Source organism: Bos mutus, chromosome 11 (assembly GCF_027580195.1).
Source record: "Bos mutus isolate GX-2022 chromosome 11, NWIPB_WYAK_1.1, whole genome shotgun sequence".
Taxonomy (NCBI): domain Eukaryota; kingdom Metazoa; phylum Chordata; class Mammalia; order Artiodactyla; family Bovidae; genus Bos; species Bos mutus.
In genome coordinates this window covers 37629892-37652034 of record NC_091627.1, presented here as the reverse complement: position 1 = coordinate 37652034, position 22143 = coordinate 37629892, and the positions used below count along the sequence as shown (strand labels likewise).

At 48.8% G+C, this 22143-nt stretch overlaps 1 protein-coding gene across 1 annotated transcript in view; it reads left to right on the top strand.

Moving 5' to 3' along the window:
• Positions 1–22143, top strand: part of CAPN13 (calpain 13) — a 49080-nt gene that overhangs the window by 24558 nt on the left and 2379 nt on the right. Inside the window, exons 7-12 of the mRNA XM_070380124.1 lie at positions 6131–6216; positions 10496–10570; positions 12599–12744; positions 14718–14857; positions 18854–18865; positions 20939–21141. Of these exons, the coding sequence (XP_070236225.1) occupies positions 6131–6216; positions 10496–10570; positions 12599–12744; positions 14718–14857; positions 18854–18865; positions 20939–21141 (662 nt within the window). The remainder of the gene's footprint in view (positions 1–6130; positions 6217–10495; positions 10571–12598; positions 12745–14717; positions 14858–18853; positions 18866–20938; positions 21142–22143) is intronic.

The window sequence follows — 22143 nt, the reverse complement described above, 5'->3', positions numbered from 1 at the left end:
CGCCAAACCAGAGATCTTACTCTCCTTAAATGACCTCAGAGAGGCTGAGTGTCTAGCCAGGTTGGGGGATTAGCCCCAAAAGAAAGCAGAATAGCTACCCAATTGACTTTGGAGGAGAGTTTGCCCCGAAAGGGTTTTATTTGCTACATACCAACTTAACTATGACAAAGACTCTCCAAAATGTAGGAGCTCAAACAAGATCAAGTATACGTCTCAGGTGAGCAGGCGATTCCAGAGCTGGTAGGTGGCTCTGCCACCTATAACATGGAGCTTCTACCTGCGAGTCCAGGGCAGCTGCCTCCCGTCTCCTCATCTCCCAGCCTGGGGAGAAGAAAGAGGCTAGGGACACTTACACACCCATCTGGAAGGCATATGTCAGCACAGGCACACACCATGGCCTCTCAGATCCCATGAGTCTGGACCTAATCGGGCCACCCCAAGGCCCAAGGGTATCTGGAAAACATATCTGGTAGGGCCGCCACATGCCCAGCTAGAACTTTATTCCCACCAAAGAAGGGAGGGTGGCTCTTGGGGGATAGTCTTTCTCCCCAAGGCAACAACCGACTTGGGTTGGACAAAAATGCATGTCACCAGTGTGTGCAGTAGCATTTATTCTGGAAAACATGACTTAAGTCCAACCTCCTCCATTCATAAACAAGAACCCGAGGCCTGAACGGGGAAGGTCAGGGTCGCATAGCTGCTTGCAGTGGCTGGGCTCAGACACCACGTCTCCTCAGTTCCCATCTATGCTTACCACGCAGACATGCTATCCTTCCTGGCCTTGTGATGATTTCCCACAAATGCCGCCCCCCACCCCGATCCCTCTATTTCTCACAGCTCTTGAGGTCTGATAATGTTTTCTAGGCCCTTAGAGACAGAGTTACAAACCCCAGGGTCCATTTTTCACATGTATTTATGGAGCAAGGAATTCAAAGCCTCAGCTTCTATTTCTGGCTTGTTTCTCGTATCTCCTTTCCCTGTGCCAATCTGTCTCTCTTGTCCATTGACCAAAGGCCAGTTGCTCTACTGTTTTGTGTTTGGGTGAATGTTCCAATCTGCAAAACAGAGGCAATATCTTCTGTCTCCTGCCCGCCTGCCTACCTCCCTAAGGAAATCAGTACCAGAATGCTTCCTCTGCACAGCACCTGGAGGAGAGTAGGCACCTAATAGATGCTCTTGGATCAGTGGATGTGGGCACTTGCCTGAGTGAATCAATGCTTTTGTCCTTGGCCTGTGAAAATGACATCACAGATCCTCCATCATAGAACGAATGTGAGGAGCTCAAATATTTCTCAGAAGCAAGAAAGAGGCCCTGACAAACCCAGGCCACAGAAGAGCCCAGTCTCAACGGCTCCAATGCACTTCATCTGGAACTGGCCATGCCCTTCTCTGAATTCTCAGTGGAGACAGACAGTACTGTCATCACATCTGACCACGGATGGATGCTCTGCTTCCCCAAAGCTCCCCACCCCAGATGTGGACAATTCTGGGCTAGGGAGAGCAAATTGGCTTTCTCATGTGCCAGCCTTGATCCCGGCACTGCTGCCTAGATAACTGTGTCAACAAGACTTTGGCTCTGCTTCCAGACTTGGAAAAGAGAGCTGTGATCAATGAGTGACATCTCTGCTGGGCCTGGAAGGAAAGAGCCGTGGCACCTGTGTGATGTGCCGGCCATTCCTGACAAGGCCCTTTTCATACATTGAAATGACCTCTGATTCTTCTCTGAACACAGGGGAGAAGGCACTTTGTGTATTGAGAGGTCTGGATGGCTGTGGAATGTAGGTCCTGCCAAGGCTGGGCCTGGGGATGGCAGTGACAGAGTAGCCAAGTAAACTTCTAGGGCAAATTCAGGGAGGCAAACTGGGGAATCCAAGTGTGGGTTTAGCCAGGGTTTGGGCTCCTGAAATGTGAAGTCAAGTGGGCCTTAGGAAGCATCACTATGAACAAAGCTAGTGGAGGTAATGGAATTCCAGTTGAGCTATTTCAAATCCTGAAAGATGATGCTGTGAAAGTGCTTCACTCAATATGCCAGCAAATTTGGAAAACTCAGCAGTGGCCACAGGACTGGAAAAGGCCAGTTTTCATTCCAATCCCAAAGAAAGGCAATGCCAAAGAATGCTCAAACTACCGCACAATTGCACTCATCTCACACGCTAGTAAAGTGATGCTTAAAATTCTCCAAGCCAGACTTCAGCAATATGTGAACCGTGAACTTCCAGATGTTCAAGCTGGTTTTAGAAAAGGCAGAGGAACCAGAGATCAAATTGCCAACATCTGCTGGATCATGGAAAAAGCAAGAGAGTTCCAGAAAAACATCTATTTCTGCTTTATTGACTATGCCAAAGCCTTTGACTGTGTGGATCACAATAAACTGTGGAAAATTCTACAAGAGATGGGAATACCAGACCACCTGACCTGCCTCTTGAGAAACCTGTATGCAGGTCAGGAAGCAACAGTTAGAACTGAACATGGAACAACAGACTGGTTCCAAATAGGAAGAGGAGTACGTCAAGGCTGTATATTGTCACCCTGCTTATTTAACTTCTATGCAGAGTACATCATGAGAAACGCTGGGCTGGAGGAAGCACAAGCTGGAATCAAGATTGCCGGGAGAAATATCAATAACCTCAGATATGCAGATGACACCACCCTTATGCCAGAAAGTGAAGAGGAACTAAAGAGCCTCTTGATGAAAGTGAAAGAGGAGAGTGAAAAAGTTGGCTTAAAGCTCAACATTCAGAAAATGAAGATCATGGCATCTGGTCCCATCACTTCATGGGAAATAAATGGGGAAACAGTGGAAACAGTGTCAGACTTTATTTTTGGGGGTTCCAAAATCACTGCAGATGGTGACTGCAGCCATGAAATTAAAAGACGTTTACTCCTTGGAAGGAAAGTTATGACCAACCTAGATAGCATATTGAAAAGCAGAGACATTACTTTGCCAACAAAGGTCCGTCTAGTCAAGGCTATGGTTTTTCCAGTGGTCATGTGAGAGTTGGACTGTGAAGAAAGCTGAACGCCGAAGAATTGATGCTTTTAAACTGTGGTGCTGGAGAAGACTCTTGAGAGTCCCTTGGACTGCAAGGAGATCCAACCAGTCCATCCTAAAGGAGATTAGTCCTGGGTGTTCTTTGGAAGGAATGATGCTAAAGCTGAAACTCCAGTACTTTGGCCACCTCATGCAAAGAGTTGACTCATTGGAAAAGAGTCTGATGCTGGGAGGGATTGGGGGCAGGAGGAGAAGGGGACGACAGAGGATGAGATGGCTGGATGGCATCACTGACTCGATGGACGTGAGTCTGAGTGAACTCCGGGAGTTGGTGATGGACAAGGAGGCCTGGCGTGCTGTGATTCATGGGGTTGCAAAGAGTCGGACACGACTGAGCGACTGAACTGAACTGGGTTCCTGGTGATGCTGCTCATGGCCCTGATGTTTTCCCCCCACAGCACATGCTTTGAGTTGTTCTTACAATGCATTAAGCAGTCTGAACAGGACATTCTCCTGTGACAGTAGGTGATGAAAACCGTGTGTCCTGCACGGTCCATTCCCGCCATTCCTGCCATTCTGTGGCTACTGACACTTCCCAACGTGCGCTCTCATCAGTCCCAACCTGGTGAGATGCTCTGTGAAAGCAGTATTTGGATGTTAGCACTTAAAGTCTCTGAGAAGGCCTGTATTAACAACGTAAGTGCAGCTTGGTTTTAATCTACTGTTAGCCATGAAACAATTTTCTCTAGGAGTCACTATTAACCACCTTGAACTCACATTCAAGAGGATACTTTCAAGGAATTATTATCCTAGGAAAGATGACCTGGATCACCTCTTCCCTGTGCCCACTTTCTGAGAGATCTGACCAGGGTCAGGGTACAGTCAGTAGCCAGGAAAGTGATGCAAGAAAGCTCACCCATTGTCAGATGCAGCTGTGACCTTGGCCTTGAAGGTGACTCCTGAGCCCCTTGGCCAAGGCCCATGTGATAACAGAGCCCTGTCAGAAAGAAGTAACACAGTCAGACAAGGACCCAAGAACTTGATTAAAGATTCTTCCTTCAGAAAGAGGGGCTTATAACTCTGACCATAAGTGCTAAGATTAAACCAGCCCATAAATGCAGCATGCTTTTTAATCTGCTCATCCTCCCTCTGGGCAGGACACAGACAGGAAGATAAATGAAATTGGCATTTTTTACTACACACCTACCTGGGTCAGTGACTCCCCGGGGCAAGGGGATGTGTGTTTCTCTGCACGCATCATTTAGCGCTGCCTCAGCCCCTTCCAGTCACTGGCTGCTCTTCTCCTGTGCCTGCCTGAGCCCCTGACTGTCCCTTAGGCACTAAGGGTGGCTTATTAAGCTTTTTGGACCACCAGAAGATTGTTTCTCACATCCCTGTTCCATGGGCTCCATCATATGCTGGCGGTTAGTAATACACCATGTACAAAGCTGGGGTCCCACAGATAGGGCATAGAAGGGGAACCCCCATCTCATGTGGCATTAAAAGTCAGAGTACCTTCCACTGCAGTGTCAGCCAGACAGGAGTAGACAGAAAAGAACTGTACGCAAGCTAGGTTCATGTGCCCTTCTCTGACCCCATTGCTGTCTCCTGTATGTGTGTTAGTTGCTCAGTCGTGTCCGACTCTTCGCAGCCCTGTAGACTGTAGCCCACCAGGCTCCTCTGTCCATGGAATTCTCCAGGCAAAAATTCTGGAATGGGTTGCCATACTCTTCTCCAGGGGGTCTTCCCCACTCAGGGATTGAACTCGGGCTTCCTGCCTTACAGGCAGATTCTTTACCATCTGAGCCTCCAGGGAAGCCTCTTGCTCCTTCATGGCACCACCCTTTTGGTAATCACATGCTCGCCCAGGGTTTCCATGCAAGGTCAAAGTCTCAGCCACATCCAAGAATGAGCTGGGCCATGGAGCAGCTGTATCCTTTATCCACTCCCAATTCCAAAATTAAGAGCCTGGGCTTTGGAGACTGACCGTGGTGAGGATCAGAATTCCTCCTCTGCCACTCACTCTGTGGCCTTAGGAAAGTTGCTTAGCTTCTCCGATGCTCATTCTCCACCTCTGCAAGACAGGGGTTACATGAACATCTACCTGGGAGGATTGAAGGCTATAGCACACATCACACGCTCAGTCAGGCCTGGCTCTGGGCCTGCCTTCACACACGTTTCTTTTCCACGTGGAAATATTCCACTCAGAACTTTCTCCTCTGACCTGGAATTGGTGAACAAATCCTCCCCTTCTTCACCCCTCTGTCTCTTCCGACAACATTAACACCGATCAATATCACGGCTGCAATTCCATCATGCTTTAATTCCTCTCCCCAGGCAGAGGCCTACTGGATCCAGGAAGTTAAGTTCAAAGGGTTGTGATTGTTTTAACTTGCAACAAACAGTCCTGCCCTCTGGCCTTAGTGGTTTGCTGGCCTCCTTATCTGGGAGGGATAATGATGTGACCCCTTCCACCTCCACCCCCCCACCCCCAGGAAGGAAGGAAATTTCAGAGCACTCAGGAGATGCCCCTACAGAGACAGGCTGCCAGAGCCAGGTGCAGCACCCCCCCTGCCCCCCGCCCCAGCTGCAGGCTGGGCGAGGGCTCAATTCCCAGGCAGTCCTCTTCCTGCTCAGATCAGCCTCCTCTATTGGCCTTGCTCAGGACAGTGCTGTGGAGACCCCAGCACAGCTCCCAAGGGGCTGCCAGCCAGGAAGCAGCTATTTCTGTGGAATAGAGATGCTGGCTGCAACAAGATGTGGAGGAGGCTGGGGACCCATAAAGATCTCCCCTCTGCAGCCGTGGCAGCACCATCCTCAGTGTTTATCAGCCATGCAGTCTCAGCTGGCACAGGCTTTAGGATGCAGTCTTACGGAATGAGGAAGCCGCACCTGCCTTCAAGGTGCTGCGCAGAAAAAAAAAAGGACCATTTTCTTCTCGATCTCATTCCAACTCCACACGGGCAGAAGCATTGATTTTTTTTTTTTTTTTCCTTTCCATTTTTTCTTCTGGCTGCAGCCAAATGAGGTCAGAAGTTAAATTAGTCCTTGGAGGTGAAAAGCAGCTGCATTCATATCCCCCCTTCTGCCAACTTTTGCTGGGAAACACTGACAGTTTTCCTTTTCTGTTCTTTGCAGATTGAGTATAGGAGGAGCTGGGAGTATCTTATCCGCCTGTGGAACCCCTGGGGCAAGATCGAATGGAGAGGGCGCTGGAGCGACTGGTATGGCTTCTGGAAACCTTTCTCTCTCTCCTTCATGGACACCTGGTGTTCAGAGAGCACCCTGGCCTACGAGGGCAGCAGGTGGACCTCCCGGCGAGCCTATCCAGCTCACACCTGTGTGGGACTGTCCATCCATCACACACTCCCATGATGCCATTCACCAGGCATCATTTAGACACCTACTGTGTACTCTGTACTAAGTACACTGCGGGATGGGAGCTGTGGGACAAGAGATAGTGTCTGTCCTCCAGTGGGTACACCAGAGTAGTGAACTCATATACTACCTAGAATAAGTGAAAAATTAAAAGGGGTGGGGCAGGGCAGACGCTGGGTTCTACTTGGCAGACAGAGATGGAGAGCAGGAGCCTCAGCCCATAAAAGGATCCCATGGGATTCAGGTCCTGCTGATGCTATGTCATCAGGATGGAAAAGCCTTCTTCTAGAGGGGGAGATGGCACACTGAGGCAAAGATCTGGCTGGTTTTTTGACTCAGTCCACCTGTGTTTGTCTCTCCTGCCCTGTCGGTCCAGACTCACCTTGCTGGCGGTGGGAGTGACGAGGGGAAGTGAGTCTTAGTTGTGGCCATGTTCCAGGCAGCTGCTCGCTGGCCCAGCTGACCTGTGGGGCCCCCGCTGTGTGGTCTGTGGTTCCTGGGAAGCTGGGCTGGCCTTTCCCAGCTGCCAGGAGGACTAACTCCTGGTCCCCACCCCTTTGCTGACTAAGAATGACACGGCAGTCCTGAGCGGGGATGGAGGGCCAGCCACAGCAGACTGGCTCCTCTTGGCTCCTCTCCTCCAGTGAGGCCCAGCCCATCCACAGGCCGCTGAGGACCTGTGTTAGGTCCATGGAAAGAGTCCAGAGGCCAAGGCAGCTTAGCACAAGGAAGAGATGATCAGAAAAGAAATGCAAAGCATTCAGGAGCACAAGAGAACAGGCCCAACAAGCAGTGAGCATCAACGCTACCTCCAGAAGCGTGTCCTGGAGGTAAAGGCCAGTGTTGCCCCTGTCCCCATCCTGACCCCTGTGCCCCAGGCTTTGTGGTGTATGATACTGTGTGGGTCCCGGGATCCTGTGTGAGCCCCAACAGCTGAGGTGCCTACACAAGTGGGGCTGGAGGGTAGTAACGTGAGAGAGATTGAGAGAGGAAATAGGTAACCTAACTTAGAGTAAACCTGTTGTGATCTCAGATACCCTCTGAAAAAAGGGCAGCTAATCCTCCCTCCCCCGACAGAAGGGGAATGAACTTGCAAAACCACGAACCACTGGAAGCAATTTTGTTCCCTGCCGCCCTCCCTCCTTTTACTGTACCTCTGTTCTTTTCTTCTTCCCCAGGGGTATCCATAGCGCTACCAAGTCCCTCCCCCCACCTTCCCCATCATCACTCCAAGCTGCCCACTGTGGCCGGGGCTATCAGATTAGCCGGAATCCCTGACTGAGGCTGGCCACGACAGCAGGAGTAGAGGAAGGGAAGGTGTCTGCAGTACATCCTCCTTGAGTGAAAGAGGCAAGAAATTCACACGAGCTGATGTTCTGGCCACAGTCTCTGTTCAGTTCAGTTCAGTTCAGTCGCTCAGTCGTGTCCGACTCTTTGCGACCCCATGAATCACAGCACGCCAGGCCTCCCTGTCCATCACCAACTCCTGGAGTTCACTCAGACTCACGTCCATCAAGTCAGTGATGCCATCCAGCCATCTCATCCTCTGTCATCCCCTTCTCCTCCTGCCCCCAATCCCTCCCAGCATCAGAATCTTCCCTGTGCTAGAGATCAAATGGCCAGTGAAGGCAACTAGGGACCCCAGAGGTGAGGGAAGAGAAGCTTCCCACGGGCAGGTCTGTCCAGGGATAGATGGATGGGGTTGAATGGAGTTCAACCAAAAAAAAAAATGGTATAACTCACTTTGAAAGTGATCCCTAGGTGGGAGGGAAGTGTCAGCCGCTGTACCTAGCCACAGTTATTGGTAGTGTGTTAAGGGCCAGGAAGCTGGCCTGGGGAGTGGAACAAGAGAGAAAGATGTGTCACAACCTGGAGCCAGGGAGCCTGGTGCCAGCTGAGAAGTTTAGATTTATGCCCTAGAGTCCTGAGGTTCATGGCCTTTGAACAGGGCCGAGAAGTGTGCAGAGCAGGAATGGGGGGTGGAGCCCACCACCCCTTCTCTGGTGGATCACATGACTGAGGGCTGAGGTTCACAATCCCCCACCAATGACCGGGCTGGAGGGAAGTGGCATGGCTGCATCCTCACGTTCCCCACCCGCTGGTCAGTTCCCGCCCTAGTTTTTAAGAACTGGAGACGGATCGGGAGAGCGGACGGTCTAATCTCAACCATAATAGAAATTTCAGTCACACACACTTAAAGGCAAACTTGCATGAATCAATAGCATATTGATTTACACTACATTTATTTTCCCTTACACACTGCAGAAAATGTAATTATCACTTAATTATAAAATTACCATTTTACAATAACACATCTGACTGGCTCAGCCTGCAGCCAGAAGCCTGAGTGATCCCTGCCTTGCTCTCCTGGCTCAGAGGTGACCCACCACCCACCCTGGAAGTTACTCCCAGAGAAAGATCTCATTACACTTTTGTGCCTATGGGGCCCATCTCCTATGAGCATGCCTCTGCTTTGAGGAGCAGGCTGGAAAGGAAGGGACAGCTACTCCCTTCTGCCTATAAGAGTATCCTTCACTGTAGACCCTAGGACTAGCTTCTGGAACACATCGTCCCAATGAGGCAGACAGCTTTAATTGTTTATTAAGCCAGCATAAAACTATAGCATTCTACTATATGACTCCTCTGGTGGCTCAGACGGTAAAGCATCTGCCTATAATGTGGGAGACCCGGGTTCAATCCCTGGGTCAGGAAGATCTGCTGGAGAAGGGAATGGCAGCCCACTCCAGTATTTTTTTCTATCCCCCCCTCCCCCGCCCCCACAAAAAAAGGGGCTCAAAGAAATGTAGACAGCTTCCCTTGTGGCTCAGAGGGTAAAGCGTCTGCCTACAATGCGGGAGACCCAGGTTCAATCCCTGGGTCGGGAAGTTCCCCTGGAAAAGGAAATGGCAACCCACTCCAGTACTCTTGCCTGGAGAATCCCATAGATGGAGGAACCTGGTAGGCTACAGTCCATGGGGTCCCAAAGAGTTGGACACGACTGAGCGACTTCACTTCACTTCTTCTACTATATGCCAAGGCATGTGTTCAGGCCCTATGTCGGATGATATTATGCAGTGCTGAGCAATGTCACTGATCTCATGGACCTTGGAGGCTAATTCGGGACAAGAAATATACAGGCACTAGTATCAGAGGGTGCTCAGTGCTGGGACAGGAGTGGTACAGTGTGCTGTGGGGGCTCAAAGGAGGGGCACCACGGTGGGGACAAGGAAGGTTTCCCAGCAGAAGTAACTTTTAGAAAGAAAAATGAATAGAAGTTATTGGGCTTCAGGACTGAAAGGATGAGGAGTATTCCAGGCAGAGGGAGCATCATGGTGAAGGCCAAGGTGGGGTGGAGGTTGGGTGCTGCCATGGCCACCGAACAGACCAGCATTTCTAAGAAACAAAGATATTCATTATTGTTGGAGTATGTAGTTCAAGGGCAGGGAGAACAGGTTGCTGCTCAGGTAAAGCTGGAGAGGTGGGCAGAGGTCAAGTTCTATTTCAGAGTTTGAACTTCATCCTGAGAGTAGTGGGGCAGTGCTTCATGTGTTTATGGAACTGCCATAATCAGACTTCTGCTTTAGAAAGATCGTTTTGATTGGAGGTGTGGAGTATGAATAGGAAAGTGGGCAGGGCTGAGTTCTGGGAGGCCAGTCCACGAGGGAGATGAGGGTTCTTGAACTTGAACACAGCAATAAGGATGGAAATAATTGGATGGTTTTGAGAGGGGTTTAGAAGGTAGAATCAAGGCATCATTAATATTTGGTGATGGCTTGGATGTGGAGGGTACAAGAGAGAATAACCCTTCATGTTCTCACTTGGGCAATAGGAGAAGGCAGTGGGTGAGTATGGTTTGGAATAGGTTGATTTCAAGGTCATGGTGGGGCTCTGGTGGAGACAAGGGATGAAGCATAGCATGTATCATTCTAAAGGTCAGGAAAGAGGATAAGGCTGGGGACAGTGTAGAAGCTGTCAGCATAGAAAGAATCGTCAGGTAGAGTGACACTGTCCACTCGCACCTGGAAACTTCTGGAGGCCTGTGCAAAGGGCCCCTGTCAGGGCACGTGTGGTTGAAATGAAACATCCTAGGGGATCTCATCCTATGGTCTGTCTCTCCACGCCCAGGTCTCCAGAGTGGCAGGAAACCCACGACCAACGGAAAAGCCAGCTGTATGAGGATAAGGACAATGGCGAGTTTTGGTACTTTATTTCATTATTTGGTACTTTAAAAATTATTATTATATTTTAAATCTTTAACCGTTAGCCCAAACCCTCAATCCCCACCCTTTCCCTAAACTTTTGTGAGAATGAGGATTAGCTTTGCAGAGACCTATATAGAAGGAGCTTATTTTCTCCACCAAGACACCAAAGCTTTGAAAAAGATACTGTGTGTTCTCTCTTTGCATGAAAGGTCTTTCAGCTTTGAAGTATTAGAACTTGCAGCAGATGTTAATGGTGAAAAGGAATATTGGCACTAAAGCTTTGAAATCAGCAGTTTCCTGGCAACCAGGATGCATGGTTATTAGGCATGTAAATTCTTTGCCATCTTTTTGGAACCCTGGAGTGCCACAGTCTTTCCTGGCATGAATCGTAAAAGAGCAACTTGAGGTTAACCTCCCAGCCTTCTCTCTGGAGTTCTGAGTAAGATGTCAGTGTCATCACTCAGCAGCTATGTAAGACTAGATGCTTTAAAACATATCATCAGATAAAGAAGATGTGGTACATATATACGATGGAATTTGACTCAGCCATTAAAAAGAATGAAATAATGCCATTTGCAGAAACATGGATGGACCTGGAGAGTCATACTGAGTGAAGTTAAGTCAGACAGAGAAGGAGAAATATATGACATCCCTTATATGTGGAATCTAAAAAGAAATGATACAGTGAACTTACAAAACAGAAAGAGACTCACAGACTTAGAGAATGAACTTTACGGTTGCCAGGGGCAAGGGATAGTTAGGAAGTTTGAGAAGGTCCTGTACACACTGCTGTATTCAAAATGGACAACCAACAAAGACATACTGTATAGCACATGGAACTCCGCTCAGGGTTACGTGGCAGGCTGGGTGTTGGAGGGGAGTTGGGGGAGAATGGCTACGTGTATATATATGGCTGAGTCCCTTTGCTGTCCACCGGAAACTATTGAAAAATTGTTAATAAGTTAAACCTTAATACAACATTAAAAATTTTTTATTTTAAAAAATTTAAAAAACATCCTCAGCCCTACACTCACATTGTAAAGGATAAGATGGACATTTCTCTGATGAATTGTCTAGTTTTTTTAGCGACATATTTAAATAAAATTTAGCGTGTGTGAAAAAGAGACTAGGTCTAAGTAATTGAGAATCAGAGGGACAAATATAAATTAGACGGAAAAATATTTCCAGTCTTGCAACTTTAATCACAGGCGTGATTTTAGGTGTTGAATCCATTGTATTCTGATAAGGGCTTCCCAGATGGCTCGGTGGTAAAGACTCCACCTGCGATGCAGGAGACACAGGAAATGCGGGTTCCATCCCTCTGTCAGGAAGATCCCCTGAAGAAGGAAATGACAACCCATTCCGGTATTCTTGCCTGGAAAATCCCATGGACAGAGGAGCCTGGCGAGCTACAGCCCATGGGGTCACAAAGAGTTGGACACAGCAGAGAGATTGAGCACACACAAGCACAAGACTTCAATAGTGCATTTGGCAAAGGGCCTATGGAAAGGTGATTTTATTAGCAGAGTGTAGGACCCAGAACAGAAAGAGACTGACAGTCATCTTGCTGGTCAGAAAAGGGGCCTGTGGAACCCATAATTTAACTGTGTCCTTGTCCTCCCCATAATTTGACTGTGTCCTTGGGCTTCCCTGATGGTTCAGCTGGTAAAGAATCTGCCTGCAATGTGGGAGACCTGGGTTGGATCCCTGTGTTGGGAAGATCCCCTGGAGGAGGGAACAGCTGCCTAGTCCAGTATTCTGGCCTGGAGAGTTCCATGGACTATTCCATGGGGTTGCAAAGAGTTGGACACGACTGAGCAACTTTCGCTTTCACTTGTCCTCCCAGGAGAAATCAGAAGGGCATTTGCCTGCAAATGAACCAGAATGGGGTTCTGGTCTTTGGGTAGGACAGTGGTAAATCAGTGGATACTGTAGTTGACAGGCAAAGGGACAGTAAAGTGATGGGAACCTCCAACCAAGGAACAAACCAGTGGTCACTAAAGCGATGTGTCTCTGTTTATAACAGGATGTCATGTCAAGATTTCCGAGATAACTTCTTCGGCCTGTTTATATGTAACCAAGTTCCAATCAGCCTGGACCATGGAAGCACGCCCCATGAAAGATGGTCCCAAATGATGTTTAAGGACCACTTAATTCCAGGAAACACTGAAGGTAGCTATGACAGTAATTATTCTACCAGGTGAGAAGTTGCCAGCTCTTGCCCTATCCTGGCTTAAGCTCTCAGGGGCCTTTGATTCTAGACCATCAGCCTAAAGAAGGGGAGGACTTTGTCAGCCCAAAGGGACAACTGTGTTTCTCTAGGAGAAATGATTGCTGGAGGGGGTGGGTGGGAGGCTCTCAGATATGCCTCCCCTGGCTTTTTGCTTTCCCACAGCCCTCCCAGGACTAGAATGGGGCCATTGCACTTCAGTGATTATCCAGGACTTTGGGAGGGCTGTGAGAAGAACACTGGACATGTGTCAGGGCCTGGGTTCAACCATTGTCTTTGCCACATTTTGGCTTTGTGGCTCTGGTCTCTCTGTCCTAAGTCTCTGTAACTGTTCCCAGTGAAATTAGTCATCTCTGTCTGCCCCTGGAAGCCACAAAGCCTCATCCAGGCACCAGGGAGCATACTCCTGCCCTTGTTGGTTGATGTTGATTGGTACTTGCAGCCTGCAGCACTGTACTGAGGTCCCAGAGGTGGGCGTCTCAGAGCCTGTCTTTGGGCTCCTGGAAGATGAGTTTTATTGATGAGATTTTAAGGGAGTGAGTGACATAGTCTCACTTTGCCTTGGCTCCCCATTTGTGACATGGGTGAGTGAAATATCACCCTCTGAAGATGAACCTGAGTGTGATTACACACCTGGATAGGAAAGGCTATGCAAACAATGTATTTGTGTGCGTGTGTGTGTGTGCACTTGCACCTCGACATGCGCATTCCCTCTCCTTGGCCCCAGCCTGCCAAGAATAGTGTGTTTGAATGATCTCACCACCTACCCTCCCCCGTCTTTTCACTCTGCTGGTCAGAGAAGCTAGTCACCAGGAGGCCATGGGCAGATTCTGAGAAGTCACTGAGTCACTCTTAGGCAGCAAGTTGACTGATTTAATCTTCCTGAGCTCCATCTACCCAACTGTGGGGCTAAAGCACTCTTCCCTAGATATAGTGCAGGTCGAGGAACTAACCAGAATTATACATTGCCGCCATCTTTAGTAATTCCTTACAAGGGAGAGAGGGCAGGGAGGCAGCCAACAGCACCAGCTATGTGCTGCTAAGTGCACTTGAGTGTATCATCTTTGATCCTCACAAAGCTGTGAGGTCATATATGTCTCCCTCTTTGCCTTTCAGAGCTTCCCAATTGTGCCTTAACCTTCTGAGGTTTACTAATTCATCTCTATCTTGATTTATCTTCATTTATTTTTCATATGTTATCTCCCACGCATTTGAATCTAATGGTTTTCACATTAGTGATCTCCCTCTGGCTTTGGTGAGGACACTTGGGTAGCAGAGTTCTATGAATTGACATCTCTCAGCCTCTCTTCCTCTGTCTTCATGTGTGCTTGGGGGTTTGACATCATTTCATGGCTCCATGGTTGTCCCCAGTGCATAAGCTCATATATACCTGAGGCCTCTGGAATCCCACTTATTATAAAAATTGTTTATGTTTAGTCACTAAGTCATGTCTGACTCTGCAACCCCATGGACTATAGCCCACCTGGCTTCTCTGTCCATGAGATTTCCTAGCCAAGAATACTGGGGTAGATTGCCATTTCCTTCTCCAGGGGATCGTCCCAAATCCAGGGATTGAACCCACATCTCCTGCATTGGCGAGCGAATTCTTTACCATGGAGCCACCAGGGAAGCCTTTTGTAAAAATAGCCCTCCATTTTACAGTGTAAGAAACATTTTCATTACATAGGAACTATACTTTCCCTCCTTGTTTTTAAGAAGAGACTAAGGCTCACAAAATAAAGCAGCTTGTGCCACAACTAGTAACTATGGGGACTGGAACCCTGGTCGTAGGTCTTCACATCCAGAGTTTCTTCCACAACCCACTGAACTGGGCTTGGCTCTCTGAAGTGATCATGGTCCCATCCCAGAACCCCAGGGACAAGCTGAGGTCCAATCACTGCTGTTTTTCATGCAGGATACCAGAGGGGCATGCAATACATCTTCTCTGTGCCAGACAGCATGGAAAACAACAATGTCATCATGTCCTTCAACATTGGGCCACAAAATTTAAAGGCAAAAGACAGGACATTTCCACTGAAGTATGAGGTGTTCAAGGTAAGGCAGTATGTTTCAGGGCTTGCCCTTTGGGGACATTTCCATACACCTTGGGTGGAGAAAGCAACTGACTAGCCTGGGAAATTTCACTTGGCAACAGACTCAGAGATAAAACCAAAAGGGCAATTGAGTTCACCTGGTTCGAGTCTATGAATTTGCAGGAAAACCTGAGACAGAAGAGTGCAATGGGACACACCTCCTGTCCTTGTCACTTGTCACAATTTCCTGGTATGCTGGTGGCTCTAATGCTTGTTCCTCAAAAAGTAATCTGGTCCAAGGCCAGCAGTTGTAACAGTGCATATTCCCAGGACCACCCTCCAGCCTGCTGAGTCCCAGTCAATTCCCTGGGCAGAGCCTGAAAGTCTGCATTGTAATGAGCTCTCTGGAGACTTCGTATACCCAGGAATGTTTGAGGATCATTGGTTACACTCTGGGAGGAGTTTAAGGAAAAAAACAGTCCTGGGTATACATCCGGGAGGTGCATTTTTCTCTCACGCTGAAACTAAAGTCTGGTGAAAGTTCCATGGTTGGCTTACAAGCATCTGCTTGGCCACTCATCCAAGGCCAGGCCTTCCTCTCTACCCAACCTCCCCTCCCCTCCCCTCCCCTCCCCTCTCATGGCTCTCCCAGCCAGCCCTTCAGCTCTGAAGGGGTCATCTCCTCCCCTCGCCTACTCATACTCACCTGCACACACCCTAACTGTGAGTAGATGATCAGGGAATTCTTTTTTTAAAAAAATACCATGTAAAATAAAGGAGTTATGAAAGAAAATCTGACACCCTTGATCCCTTCTCCTTTCCCAAATAATTTAATGCATCCCAAAGATCAAGTGAAGGGTCCTCAAAGCATACATCCTGCAGCCTCTCTGCACAAACATCCGATGCTGGGATCCTCTGTCCCCATGTCAGAGGTGAAGTGACATTGTCAGAGTTAATGGCAGAACTGGGAACTGGGCACCAGATGTCTCTCAGGCCTTCAGTACACCCATCATCTGTGTGACTGGAGCTCTGATTATGGCATCTTTAGGATGGAGCCCAGGAATGTTAGCCGAGACTAAGGCAATATTCACATCTAAGGCCTCAGCCCCCTCATGGACAGGCAGAACTCCTGGGTCCTGAAACAGTCCTGTGTACTGGCTATGGTTCACTCTAATAGGAAGGCCTTGCTGATAGAGAACTTCAGAGTTCCAAGTGTGTTCACATTCATTGTCTCAAAAACCCTAGTACACCTGCTTTTATAGATATGGAAGTCACAGGTCAGGGAGAATGAATGTCCCACCCAAGGTGCAGCAAGATGGTGACAGGGGTGTGCCTGAGACCAGAACTTGTGGCCCCAGGACCAAAGCTCTCAGCAGGACTTAGGCATGTGCCTTTCTGGTGATGCTCACAGTGCAAAGAAAAACAATGCTTCTGGTTCTAGAAGGTAGAGAACCCTTTGGATCCTGTTATCTCTGAACACATTTCCACTTCTAGTTGCATGAAATCAATGGAAAAGACCATACATTTGAGGTGCCTCAAACCAGCAGAGACTATCAAAAGAACATCGTTGGATGCTGTAGTGGACAGGTGTCCTTTTCATCACCACTGGGTACATGTGAACCCTTTCCATGTGGGCGGGGACTAGGCAGGGCCTGGTCTCCCACTGCAGCAAAGAGGTCAAATATTGCCTCTCCCAGCCCTTGGATACAAAGGAGTAGACTGTTGGGCCAGGCTTGTCCAATCAGATATTCTTGGTCATTCTAGGGCTCGAGTCTTGAGAAAGTAACTAAAGGACGTGGGGTCAGCTGAAGGATTCTTTACAGCAAATCTTTGGGCCCATGAGCAGCAATGCAGTCAGATCCGGTGGTGGTGTCCAGCTGTGTAGCCGTCTCTTTTCATTCCTGCTTTAGATTTCCCATTGAGTCTCTGACTTTCCTTTCCATAAATGACTTTTTGCTCACTCCACCCTAGATTGGTTTCCACTGTGTTTGGCCAAGGATCCCAATTGATTCAGGTGCCTCCTAAGAGTACCCTCAACTTCAAAGTCCCCCAGCTCCTCACCTCTGAGAAAAAACAAAACAAAAGGAGTTGGGAAAGGCTGGGATGGAATGAGGCACCTGGTATACCCAGTCAGACTTTTACAGTTCAGGACCAGACAGGGCTACTAAAAATATTTCAGCCTACTCTTCTGTTTCCTAATGTGAGAAGTCCAGAGAGGATATGGGGGCTGTCCCCACTGCACAGAAGTTGGGTGTGTACTTTGTATTGTCATCTATGATTCTAGGTTGCCCCAGAGCCAGACAATGTAGCAGCCTTGTGTTTACTGATTTGCCCAGAGTCTTTATGGTTCAGGAACAAGATTTTAATCATATCTGTTTTCTAAATGTTGTCAAGCCCGTTTGTCTACTTTCCAACTGCTGCTGCTGCTAAGTTGCTTCAGTCATGTCTGACTCTGTGCGACCCCATAGACTGCAGCCCACCAGGCTCCCCAGTCCCTGGGATTCTCCAGGCAAGAACACTGGCTGCCTTATTTCTCATCTGCCCACCTTGCTGAAGGGTCATGCAGACCTCAGCTTCCCAGGAGGTTCAGTAGTAAAGAATCTGCCTGCCAATGCAGGAGACATGGGTTTGATCCCTAGGTCAGGAAGATCCCCTGGAGAAGGAAATGGCAACCCACTCCAGTATTCTTGGCTGGGAAATCCCATGGACAGAGGAGCCTGGTGGGCTACAGTCCACGGGGTCGCAAAAGAGTCAGACAGGACTTGGCAACTAAACAACAACAATGTGTAGACCCATGAGCTCCTCAGGCTCCCTGGAGATCCCACTGCATCTTGGAGGATCCTGGATTGAGTCCAGACCTTGACAACTCGAGAGACACTTGTGGGGTCCTTCCACAGTTCTGTTGAGAAATAAGCCATGTTAATGCCAGCAACTATGCTTTGAAGTCTCCAGGGCTCCAGTGGTGTTGTGGGTACAGGGCTGCCACCTTGGCATGGGCTTGTGACCCTCCAAGTGCTATGGGAGCATGGCTCTGCCTTGTAGCAAACCAAACATGGGTGATATGCAAATAGGCAGGGAGAAGACCGAAAGGAAAAAGGGAAGGGTGGACAAGCTTCATCCTCCCGAGGCTGGACTTTCCGCCTCCCTTCCAGCTCACCCCTGAGCTACAGAGATGTCTGAAGAAGGCAAGTCAAATGGTCTATACACCTAAGTGGAGCCAAGGATCAGCAGTAGAATAGAACTGAAACCCATGCCAACATGAAATACAGTGCCTGGAGGTGGTGGGTATTAATTGAAAAGGAAGCAACACAGCTTTCTGTCTTCTCACCTCTGCTACTGAGACCGCAGAGCCTCAGTTTCCACACTCATAGAATAAGGAGCCTACCTTTTGCTTGGGATTACTGTGACAATCCAATACATTACATGGAATTACTTTGTAAACCCTGAAGTGGCTTAAAAATGGGACTCCATCTTCAGTGCTTCCTTCTACAACATGGGCAGAGTGGAACATAGACATTTCCCCAGACATACATATACATCCCTACAAACGCTGGGATGCAGTGGGGTGGGGACATTAGAACAAACTCCCATCATGCTTTACAGTAACCTGACAGAACAAGTTTCCTTCTCATTGGAGCTCCAGAGCTGGAGAATTTACACTTGATCCAGGTTCTGTCTTCCTTCCAGTCCCCATCACCATTTACCTTTTCCTCTCAAGTTTATCATCATTGCTGTGAAGAGTAACCAAGCTGAGATGATAAAGGAAGACTCTCCTCTCCTCAAACACCTCCCCCACCCTTGATTTCCTTCCCTTCAGATCTCTACAGCAGCTGGCTTTCCTTTCTTGCAGCTTCACATGGGGAAAGAGTGATGGTCCCCATTCACCCCTGGGTGTTCCAGGGAACAGGCTGGGCGAGCAAGAAAAAGGAACACAGAGCCCTGGGCTGGGCTGCTCGGATCTACTCACCTTTGGGTTTTTGTTTGGGTTCCTGAACCTGCCTTTCTTCTCTTCCCACAGGTCGACTATCAGGTATGGCCACCGCCCTTGCCATCTGTCGTTACTGCTATGCCTCTTCCAACACCCTTGACCTCCATGTGTCTCTCGCTGTTCGGTGGCTGCCAGTTCAGTCTTGCTATGTCCTGCAGCAGACATAAGCTTAGAACTTCCAAACAGGTCAACAACACAGGAAATATTTCAGCTGTGCTCATCTAAAGCTGGATTCCTTGGGTTGTTCTCTGGCTTGACGTCCCAGAGAGGCTGCAACCATGAAAACATCCTCAACATTTGGCCCCTGATAGATAAGATTGATGCTGCTGATTCCTTCTAAGACGAGAGACAGGACTAATGGGTATTTTTAGCCTCTTGTATTCTTTTTCAGCCCCCAAACCCCCACCACAACTAGGATGCATGCAACGCAAATACAAGCTCAAGGCATGTCCTCCAACCCTTCTTACAACCACATCACCGCCACCACCCTCCTGCTAGCTGCTGCCACCACTATGACCCCACCCCCCACCCCAGTAAATATTGTGGCTTGGCATGGGTGAAAGGTGACCCAAATATGGGTAAGGATGGAGAAGGAAAGACAGAGTTTGGGAAACCTAACCTCACAGGTACTCAGACCACTTAAATAGATGTGTGCTCTGTGGTGCTGTTATTGCCAAAGGGAGGTGCATGTGACCAGACCGAGGATGGAAGGGAGAAGAGATGGAGCAGCGTGGAGCCACAGTCAATGAGTAGTGACTGCAGCCTGCTGGCAGGTCCAGGGACCCTCCTCCAGACCTCCCAGAGGTGCCGCGATGGAGAGACAGAGGCTGGGATAAGAGCCTCTGAGCAGGAGACACACAGAAGCCCAGGCAGACTGCAGACAGCAAGGCCTGTCTGTCACAGTGGCGGCACAGCCACAGAGCTGCATTTAGGGTCTGACTCTGGTTCTCAGCATACCAGTCATGAAATTAGAACTTCTGGAAGGACTTCAAGGGCAGCACTCAAGTGCAAGAAACAGGTCAGGGTTCTAGTTCTCACAGCTGGAGAATGAAATGAGGACTTGATTAAAGAAAAGGCATGAGCCCCTTCCCTGGAATTACAGGGTCAGGTCTTGTGATTGTAGGAGGCTCAAAGCCCACACACCTCTGTACATACTGTCTCCCCATGTGTGTGTGCGCGCACACACACACACACACACACACACACACACGCAGAACAGTGCTGACTCTGGAGAACTGATCTCATCGTTGATTTTGCCAGAAAGGCCCAAGCGAGGTAGGCTCCAAACCTACTGGGGCTGCTGCTGCTGTCAGCAGAACCACTGTGGAGCCTCAGCCGAGCTCCCTGCTGCTCAGTAGCCACCGTGGTCTCCTCGTACAGCCCAGCCTGGTCCCCAGCCCCTGCAGAGAACCTCTCCCGTCTCCGTTTCCCCCCAAGGCAGAGCTCACAAGTAGTCATTTCACGCTGCGTGATCATTCTAAATGGAATCCCAATCTCAACTGTATTGGGGAAAATTTATTTAGTAAAGGGTTTTTATTATGTAATAGGTATGTGACATCCGGTAATAGGAACTGCATTATATTTATTGTTTTGTCTCTAAGCAAATATTGAAAAAAAAGGAAAATGATCAGGGCCTATTATTCTCCAGTGAGAAGGCATTTCAGGACTTCACTGGAAGGACCAGAGGGAGTGAAAGGCCCCCAGCTGCACAGTGCTTCAGGGGTCCAAGAGCACTTTGCAAAAGAGCCCAGGGAGAAGGGACTTGAGGGGCTCTGAAGGTAATCTAGGACTGGAAGAATCTCACTAGTTTTCATGGAATTCGTCTTTATATATAAGCAGAGCGATAAACCCAGAAGCCCAGGATGCTGTAAGATTTAATGAGGTAAAACCATGTACCATGTTTCCTTGCATTCATTGCAGTGTTAGCATCTATATTAAATAACAGTCTGAACTCTATTGCATTTTGAGACTTCAGGTAAGCAACTGTGTCTCCCTTTTCAGGGCCTGTAGGGCTGTTCTGAGGGATAGTGAGGGGCCTGGGAGGTGGGGGTTCTCTCCCAGTGTCTGGGGCCCATAGACATAGGGGGTTTCTCACCAACATCCCATCTCCTCTAGTTCCAGCACTTCCAAGACAGATTGCCATCCACCTTCTTCTCCCAATTCAGAATTGCTGAGAAGGGCATTGTGTCTGAAACCACGTGCAACCTCACAGAGTGCTTCAGTCTGAGCCCCGGGACCTACGTGGTGGTCGTCTCCGAGGGCAGAGAAGCTGTTGAATTCTTGCTCCGAATCTTCCTGAAGATGCCAAACAGTGACAGGTACAGAACTTCTGGGATTCTAAACGTTTTTATCCTACTTAATTTTATAAGAACACATCATATCATTCTGTGCGGCAATGCACTGTGTCAGTGGGGGACACAGCATGGCCCTCACTCTGGAGAAACTCAACGCCAAGTCCAATGCCAAGACAAAAAAGAGGGTGGGGATGTTGCTTGATGGAAGGCAGGGTCACATGGGAGACTGGAGGGACCCATCTCTGGCAAGAGGGCCGGAGGAAGGCTTCTTGGGGGCATGGCATGTGAGCTAGTCCTTGAGAAAAAACATAACTCAGAGTTTCAAAGGGGAGGGCAGTGCTGTTGTTCAGTTGCTCAGTCATGTCTGACTCTTTGCGACCCCATGGACTGCAGCACACCAGGCTTTGCTGTCCTTCCCCATCTTCCAAAGTTTGCCCAGATTCACGTCCATTGAGTCGGTGATGCCATCAAACCATCTCATCCTCTGTCGTCCCCTTCTCCTGCCTTCAGTCTTTCCCAGCATTGGAGTCTTTTCTGATGAGTTGGCTCTTTGCATCAAGTGGCCAAGTATTGGAGCTTCAGATTCAGCATCAGTCCTTCCAATGAATATTCAGGGTTGATTTCCTCTAGGATTGACTGGTTTGACCTTCTTGTAGTCCAAGGGACTCTGGCGGAGGAAAAAAGCATGAGGAGAAACAGGGAAGTGGGCGAGGATGGGGCTCATTGAAGAATCAGCAGAGCTGTCCGTAATGCGCAGGAAGGTGATACATGGCATGCGTGGTAGTTGTCTGAAATGTGGCCAGAATGTGGAATCACTGCCAAGTCGGCAGTTAAGACTGGGACCAACAGCACACCCGCTGCTGGGGCACCGAGGCAGGTATCGCTGCTGCCATGGCAGTCTTCACAGTTGAGTGCAGATGAGGCTGTCTCAGTCCAGCATTCCATGCGGTCACTGTGCCATGACTCAGAGTTGGAACCTAAGACAAATCTTACTTGCCATCTTGGCAATGGGGGTCACTAAACACC